Source organism: Cryptotermes secundus, unplaced genomic scaffold (assembly GCF_002891405.2).
Source record: "Cryptotermes secundus unplaced genomic scaffold, Csec_1.0 scaffold43, whole genome shotgun sequence".
NCBI classification, from domain to species: Eukaryota; Metazoa; Arthropoda; class Insecta; order Blattodea; family Kalotermitidae; genus Cryptotermes; species Cryptotermes secundus.
The window spans coordinates 1,236,053-1,245,482 of record NW_019723298.1 but is presented as its reverse complement, the minus strand read 5'-3'; the positions used below and the strand labels follow the sequence as shown (position 1 = coordinate 1,245,482).

At 39.2% G+C, this 9,430-nt stretch overlaps 1 protein-coding gene across 5 annotated transcripts in view; it reads right to left on the bottom strand.

Annotated features, from left to right (window-relative positions):
- Positions 1-4,605: 4,605 nt before the first annotated feature.
- Positions 4,606-9,430, bottom strand: part of LOC111861617 (tropomodulin) — a 154,399-nt gene continuing 149,574 nt past the window's right edge. For 2 of the 5 annotated variants that reach the window (XM_023846329.2, XM_023846327.2), the window contains exon 10: positions 6,064-6,152. Coding sequence is in view for 1 of the 5 variants with exons in the window: in XM_023846323.2 (XP_023702091.1) it covers positions 6,073-6,152 (80 nt within the window). In the remaining 4 variants the exon portion in view is untranslated. Of the gene's footprint in view, positions 6,153-9,430 lie in introns of all 5 variants that reach the window. The other 3 variants (XM_023846323.2, XM_023846325.2, XR_002842277.2) reach the window with 3 other exon arrangements.

Sequence of the window (9,430 nt, the reverse complement as noted above, 5' to 3'; positions counted from 1 at the left end):
GTAATCGCTTTCGTCTCAGCATACTATTTGAACCTATAGACCGAGGCAGTATACTGCTCCCAAACATCGGTGAATTCTTTCGGGCTATATGGCATCACAGCCCTGTACATAGGGTTCGTCATATTTAACGTCGCGAGAGCCTCAGATCTCACCTAATTACAGTCTACACGTCTCCAATTAGAATGAGGCTGCATGGTACGTAAACAGGATAGAACGTGACAGTTGTTGATTTTATTTTTCGTTGCCACTAAAATTTTTATGTTCATGCCTCACCTATAAATAGCAGAGCAGTAGATTCTTCGAAAATCTGAAAGAACTTAAAAATATTTGGGAATTACAGTAACAAAAAAACATTTCCTCCACAAATGTCATAAGAAGATTAAATTCGGGGAACGTTTGCTACCGTTCGGTTCAGAACATTTTATCGTCTGTTATTCAAAGACTTAAAGGTTAAATTATAAAAGGCAAAAAGGTAAAGCTATCCCTGTGCGTACCTAATGAAGCACTACGCTATGAAGGCGTATAGCTATGTAAATGGATGTATAGTTCCACATTTTCTTGACCTCGGCATTAGTTGTAGGCGAGTTCTCAGCTTCACCCCCAGGTATCCATTCGATATGAGGCTGTGTGGGCCCCAGAGACGGTCTGGACGTGCACAAAATTCTTGACCCTACCAGGACTCGAACTTCGAGCCCTCCGTCGTCCAGCCCGCAGCCAGTCGCTATACAGACTATGCTATCCTGGCTCCAAAGATTAAATTATACAAAACGATAATTTCAGCTGTTTTTGTATGGATGTAAAACTTGGTATTTTAGCCCACGGATTGAGGGTGTTTGAGAACGAAATGCTGAGGACATGTGGACCTAACAGAAAGACGAAGAGACATACAGATTGTATTGGTATTTCAGTTTCAGTTCTCTCTCCGAAGTTGTCCCTGTACTTAAACTTCTACGCATTCTTAAGGTTGGCACTAGATGGAAGAGAGTGGACAGCTTCATGCTCTGGCCGCTTTACCAACGGGGAAATAACCTCCGCTATTCATTGTACAAAGTTGTACGAAATATGCAGTGTCACCCCCCATATTCAGTCAATGTTTTACGTATATCATGTTCAGAGCAGCAGCGGGTGAGATGCATTCGTATCGTAATTCAAGACACGAAGGGCATCGCAGAAAAGCATCAGGGCGCTAACTCTAGAGCAACTCCGCACTTTGATAATAATTAGTGGAAGAAAAGTTTGGAATTATGTTTACATCCGAAACCACATCGATTCACTGGAAGAAATTTCTCTGACTTTTTAAAATTTGGGAAAGTTTTATGTTAGGCTTGGTAATTTACTGTTGTTACAAGTTTTTCAATTATAAAAAACAAAGTTATTCAACCCTACCTAAAAAAAGTTGCATAGAAATATTTCCCTGCCTACAATCACACAATATAAAGGAAGAACAATGATCGTGGACTTAAAAATTCAGTTGTCGCAAATGACTTAACTGGGGAAACACCAGCCAAGACAGTCAACTTGCAATGTATCACCTGCCAACGGACTGAACCCTGTATTTTGGTACATCTAACGGATCTAAAGCCTGGTGACTGGATCAATACATCCCCACCCAAACCTTGCGTGCATGTCAGCCCCCACAGACGCATGCTATGGCCTTTAAACTCCTACCCTCACCCATTCGCGCTGGCGTCTGCTGCTGCTTCTGCCTAGACAGCGTAAAACCTGTGGTTGTCACCCTTCCGTCGTGTGGGACCAAGCTGTAACCTGTCTCCGGCAGGAAGTGGGGGAGTCAATTTGAAGAACTTCTCGCAAGGACTTGAGGAATAAATCTCAACTTGAGGGCCAATCAGGTGAAAGCAAACTGGAAAATGGACAGCTTCAACAAACGCTAGGGGCATAGATTCAAGGAAAACACATACTGAGAAAACAAGGAATTCATCAGCTACAGGAAAATGACTAACGAAAGAATATCTAATAAAACGGAACAGAAAGAACTGTAGAGAAACTCAAGGGCTGGGCAACATAAAGAAATGGTAGATTCTAACGGGATCTAACGATGGTGTATTAAACTCAGAATTACTGGGTTTTGGGCTTTGTCCATCGTTTGGTATTCTAGAAACTAGAAAACACGTTTCGGAAACTGGATCTGTTTCCATCCTTAGGTGAGGGGGAGGCACCTACTCTGTTGGGTCCCTTAGAAAGAGATAACATCAATCACTGGACAACCCATGTCAGTATAATTACCGCTATATAAACTCCTCTGAGACCTATATTGAGTTCTATTGGTTTCCCTTGCTGGGTTTCTCCATAATATACAGAGTCCTGCTGCCAGAAAATCGGAATTCTCCATAAAGAATTCAGGCCACTTTGTACAGTTGCTGAAGTCTGTGAACTTTGAACCTCTACAAACTCTCTTTCGCTTTAATGCAGTTAGTCGTAACACCAATGTGCCTGTCAACGAATCCTTAAAAGTTATAAGAAATAAGCTCCACAACGTCTATGTATGTATATGGCCATCTAAGGCCGAAACATGTTGTGTTAAAGTATAAGTGGAAGAGAAAGGAACAATTTGTAGCATTATTGACGGAATATGTCATATATAGACGTTTCAATATGGTTTGCAACAAGATGCTTAAGCACAGAAGCTCCATAACGATGACACATGGCAAAACGGACTGTCTTGCAAGTCGAAGCCATCGCGAAAATGCTGGAAGCTTGAGAACCACGTATTTTCAGGTGGATGATAAGTTCTTCCAACATAAAGATGGCATGGCTATGGGAAGCTCTCTCTCCCATCATTAGCAATATCTTCATTGAGCATTTTGACAAATTCGCTCTTGACTCAGCAGGACACAAACCATCGCTGTGGCTCTAACACACTGAAGACACGTTTGTGGTCTGGCCTCATGGTCCACAGCGGTTACATAATTTCGTCAGCCACCTCAATTATTTAAGGTCTTCCATCCAATTCACTATGAAAACAGAGTCAGACAGTGTGATTGCTTTTCTGGATGTCATGGTCATCACGAAAGAAACGATACTGGCCACCAAAGTCTACAGAAAACCGACCACACATTGGCCGATAGCTCATCTTCAAATATAACCTTCCGACGCATCTGAAGAGGTTTAATTCAGAGTCTTCACAATATAGCTCCCATGGTTAAAGAAAACGGTTATCCCCAAGGTTTCATTGACTAGGTCATTAATTCCAAGGATAGCAGTCTTCTGAATAAAGAGCAAAAGCCTCTGAGCTCTGTGTATATCCCATATGTGAAGAGTGTTTCAGAGAAGTTCATCGTACAGGGAAGCTATATAACATTAGGACGATATTCAACACTAAACACTCTATTAGGAGTTCACTCATGAAACCCAGGCCAGTGGTCAATGAACCCATTCACCAATTGTCAATAGTCACACACATAAATCACGACAATTATTTTCCTGTTACCTCCCTTCTACAAAGCCTGGTCTCAGGTATTGATATAGCTGTAGTTACACTGACATGCACTGTCCAGAGATTGAGGTTAGCTCTTTCTAAGGGACCCAACAGAGCGTTTTCCTCCTCACATGAGGATGGAAACAGGTGAAATTTCCAAAACGTTCTATTCTCTAGTTTTCAGAATACCGGGCAATGGACAAAGTCCAAAAACCCACCAATTCTGAGGAGAAAGAGATGGGAATATTATTTCTGAATTAAGCTGCAAGTCCACAGCTTGCAGAGCGAGAAGACTGCTTCCACACTTGGGGGGGGGGGTTAGCTGTAAATATGTTGAATAGGTAGTTATGGTCATCTAGCATGGGGATTGGGAGGGGAGATAACAATCCCTCACTGTAAAATCAACCAACACGTCTCACAACGCTTTTAATATGGAAACAGGAAATAAATCCTTTACTATTATAAAGTTAGACAGCTCCAAGATGTTGAGGTTTGAATGGCATGTTGTTTTGATATAATTTAAAAACTTAGTGAATTTGTGTTGAACTGGGAAACACAATGTTACATGCTTCCTGTAGATCTTGCCAATAGTCAAAGAATACTATCTTCTAGGATGTAAAGTTAGGTACTGTTGTAGAAATATACTGATATAGAACTGTCCTGCCTCAACCTTCAGGGTTGAAGAGTAAGCCAAGCAATCAATCCTCTGCTTGTTTCTTTCCTGCTTGATATACTCTGACTCTTCTGAAATGCCTGCAAATTTCTAACAGATTACATAACAACAATTAAGAAGACAGCATTCTTCATAGTTACTGCTTTGAGAACCTGAAATCTAACTCATTAAGAGTCCTTTCCTGCAAGGGAGCTGTTCATTTGGCCACCCTTGTACAATTCTACATGTACATGACAATTACTTATTCTCTTTCTAACCTTTACATCAATTCTTTAATCTAAAACACACAACAACGAACATAAAAATAAATTATAGTGTGCAGGATACTAAGGATTAGGTCAGGAGCAAACAGGACAGTTGGCCATCTTTTAATTAATCTGACCTCTAGAACAAATTAAAAGCAGAATACTTTAGCATGGCACAATAAATGGCCAACTCAGGATATAGGACACAGGATATATGACTGTAGATTGTACACATTATACTATTTTAAAACTAATGTTCTCATTGTTGTTATTATTATTATTTGTTCCATTACTGTACATTAAAGGCATTCACAGTGAAAGATGGAAGCATATTATGCAATAAAAATCAAATGTATGTGCATTGTCTCAGCCTAGCAAGACTGAACAATCTCCACTATGCTCGTGGTATGAAAGGAAAGAAAAAAAAATGCATAATATCAGTTTACAAAGCAATGACTGAAAAGTGAAAGATGAAACATGATCAAACCATCAGCAACAGAAAATTGATAATAGAGACATCACTACATCATTTCCAGCTTGACACAGAGTATTACTGTTCAATAACAAAATACTTCCGAATAATCAGTGCTCTAAATGCCTTGTTTGTTTATGGAAGTCCACAACATAAGTCTGAATCCATAACACTGACCATATGGTGATACACAATACTTCAGTCACGTTGCCCCATACTTGGCACTTGTTACAGGCAGTCTTGAGACAATGGGGCAAAATTCATGATCATGTGTGCAAGATATTTCATGCCAATTTACTGCAATAATTGAAATCCATGAGTCATTGATAGCACATAAAGGTTGGGCACCAGCATCAACTAATACAATTAACTGTCACATGTAAATACAATTATTAATTTGCTTAACAGAATTTTACAAAATACTTACAAATCTGTACAAACAAGTAGTCTACAGCCATATTTAATGTGATTATTACAAGTAAAATTAAAGTTTTATTTGTATATTAAAAACAATCCCAAAACTTGGGGAGGGAAAGAGGTATTAAGAAAAAAATGTACAACTATTTCTCTTTGCCCATAATATTCTATTGCCTAAATCTTAGTTCATACTGATCAATTTAAAACAGTACGTTGCTTCTTAAAGAAAATATCTTAAAACATTTGGAATTGCAGTAAGCTCTTTCAAAATCTGGAAAAATCACTGGCAGGGGTAACTAGTCACAGGCTCATGTATGGAAGTCTCAATACCAAGCGCATGAGAATGAGTACTTCTGTTAGCCAGAACAATGAGACAAAAAAAGTCAATTTTCTGCAATAAAGTGCCAATATGATAGGGGGAAAAAAAACTGTTTTAGAGAAAAAAAAATGAGCTTAACTGCAAAAACTTCAACCTCAGATACCAGTCATCAAGTCCTCCAGGCCCATACAAACAGAATGAAAATCTTACACAATCTACATGAAATGTGCATCTTGGTGCTACAGTGACTCAACTTCAAAAGCATTATACAACAGTGCATTTCAATTATATGTCCTTCTATACATAAAATTGAGAAATTGTTTTTAAAAAAAGTGGTAGGATGATTCGGCATAAAAAGAATGGGGTTTTCTTACTTTGAAATAGAAGAGAGATGTAGTAAATAAAAATAACGTAAAGCCTCAAATCAACGCACCATATTCAAAGCTCTCATATATAAGATTTTGTCCAGGTGCACACACAGCTAAAGTGAAGATAAAATCCAGCAATTCTTCACTCTTGCATTGAATTACGGTGCATCACAAATCCAATGGTGTAGTTGCGAGAGGCGCGCCCCATCCTGCGAAGACGATCTGTAGCAAAAATTAACATATCAATGACATATTCTTTCTTCTCAATGACAACCTGTACCAGAATCTACCATGTTGTGTCTTACAAAATTCTTTGCTACATACAACATACCTCATTACAAAATCACTTGTTACTAAGCAATGTGCAAGTTCATATGAGTTCCACTGGCCCTGAATGTAACCATATACCATGCCTTGCCACATAAATTCACAGCAGCCTCAATACAGGTCACCAGTTTCATCCTTAGGCAACAGAACACAGTAGAATTCATTACTGTCACCTTGATTATGGTCACTCTGATTTGATCTGTCTTCTGAAGTACGTGCAACTGTGCAAATGTGATTAATTTATGTTATGGAAAATTATGGCACAACACACTGCCAATCAAATACCATAGCTGAATTGTAAGCCCTCCTGCTTCGTGTTCAGGAGGTCCCATGTTTGATTTCAGTTCAGAGGCACTGATGTTATTGTAAGATAAAATCACTGTGGTCGCATTGCAAGGGCCAAGAAGGCCCACCCCTTATACAAGATAAATAGGTAAAGGTAAAGATACGGCTGTAACAGGCCATGGAGGCCTACAGGGTTGTGAGATGCTGGGGCTCCCACGTTTGATAACTGGCTTACAGATGGTGGTGACGTTGTCAGCCTTATATGCCCACCATCCTTTACATCCAGGAAGACTCCTGGTACTCATTGCTGTTAGGGGATGAGTTGAACCCACGGATATAGTGTGGCTGGATGGATTAGGTCACATGAAAAAATCAATGACCTCACTGGGAATCGAACCCATGACCTTCTGGCTTGTAGCATGGTGTCTCAACAAACTATGCTTCTGTCCCCACTGATGTTACTGTTCCTTTTAAAATTGCAAGACATGTAAATAATATTTATAATATTACATGACTTATGAATATTGAAATAAAATTGAAAATTTAAAGAACTTTGCCTTACAAAAATGTTATTTCTTCTGATTACCTAACAAATGAACATGGTTTAGTTAACCTTTCATATCATTTAGGAAAATATTTTTTTAAACTGTACTGCTTGTGACGATTTTAAAAACTGCTTGTAAAAGGACAGTAAATTCCAGCTAACAATTTGAATAACTACACTTCTTGAGCAATACAAGTGGCCAGATACCACAGTATTTGCTTTCATGAAACATCCATCACCTCTAACTGAAATCTGGTACACATTAACAAAATAGGCAATCTTCCTCTGACAGAAAAGTAAGAACTAATTACGAGTATATTAGCCTATTGACACTAGGGAGCAATTTGAAAATAGATAATCACATCCCATATTTGCGTGTATATTTATCTCATTTTGGAGGCACGCGGTAGCGTAGTTGGTTGAGGGGCTATGCTACTAGTCGGAAGGTCACGGGTTCAAGTCCCGATGAGGTCACTGGATTTTTTTTCAGTTGACCTAATCCTTCCAGCCACAACAGGCCCTGGGGTTTACTCAGCCTCTAACAGAAATGGGGAGTAAAGCGCGGCCAGCGCGTAAGGCTGACAACCTTACCGCCACCTTTGAGCCGATTGTCTAGACAGTGTGGGACCCTCAACGTCTCACAACCCTATGCGCCTTCATGGTCTGGTACAGGGATAGCTTTACTTTTACTTTATTATTTATCTCATTTTAAATAAAATGTTTTAGTGACATAAACTGGGAACTTGTCACATGATATTCACCTGTACCCAAACTTCCCCCCATTTAAGTACTGACATTAAGAACGGAGGACCTATACACCTCTAGTCCAAACATGTCTACACGGTAAGGTGCGCAAAGGACTTTTAAATGTTTACCCATCTATACTACAAAACATTTACAATGGATTTCACACAAAATTTACTAATTTATTAATCCCTGCCACTAGATGGGCTGAGCAGTCGGCTTCAACATTCATATACTCTGATATGTATAACTATTAGCCAGATTGTTTTATATATATATGCCTGCTACTTACTACAATATAAAATACTCTACTGATGCTGTGTTCAATGGATCTGTTAACCCATTTCAAATGTTGAACAGTGACTTCAAAATTCAAACAAGTGAAAGTGTAAACTGTAAAGTCATAATGGAGGAAAATAGATACGATACAACTCTGAAAACCATAACAACTGACATCCCATCTGGATGCATTTCTAATCATAACCATAACAGAAACACAAACTACTGCAAACATAAAAACATAATAACCAGTGTGTCAAGCTAGGGACAGACACAACATAATTACGCCAATCCACACATGTAAAGATTCGGGGGACAAATGAAGGAGACGCAAAGAGATTTATGACAAGAAAAAGCTTGAGCATCAGGATCTTTGGAACCAAATTAATACATTCCCAGTCACAATTGTATTATAACATCCCAAACAAATATAAAAGCATTAATAAATTCATGTGTAACTTGTTACATTGTCAGAAGACAGAGACATCTTAAAAGTTTTCTAACAAATTGAGAATTTTATACATTATTTTTAGTTTTAGTTTGTAATGACACTGTCAGTATTGATACATATGTCAATGACAGGATGATTAATGAATATGGTGCAGTTGATGGAATGACAACTGACCAGGGAAACAGATGTACTTACAAAAACCACCCCAGTGCCACTTTGTCCACCACAGATCCCCCAAGACCTGGGACTGAACCCTGGCTGCTGCAGTGGGAAGCCGGTGACTAGCCACTTGAGCTATGGCATGGCCTACACATTACTGTTACCATATATGGAAGTAGCAGAATGAACACACTTCAAGTTAAATAGGAAGTAATACATGATCTACATGCAACATTACTTTATATATACTAAAAGATGAAGAGCAATTCTATTCATACACAAAATGGTCAAGCAATTATTGCGGATTAATATCATTTTAAAAGTAAAAGAGTCCTTAAAGCCGGGTCCAGACTTGTTGCGTATCCCTGTATCGTATCTCCGTTGCGTATCGTCCGATGCAACGCGACAAAATTTTGCGTCCAGACTTGTTGCGTATCTCCACTCCACTCCATTCAGAGTATATAAACAGAGAATCACAAACAGAAGAACGCACACTGGTGATGACTACACTCCAACTGTCTGGAGCTGATAAGCAAAGCGCGATGCAGCCGCCTACACGTCCAGACTGGCACCACTGCAACCCGAGTCATCCCTTTGATGCGACGGGAAAAGACCGCCAAGCGAGCGAACAGCCCGTTGCGTATCATTTTCCAACGGAAGGATGATACGGGGTACCGTCCACACTGATACAATATGGGAATATGCAACAAG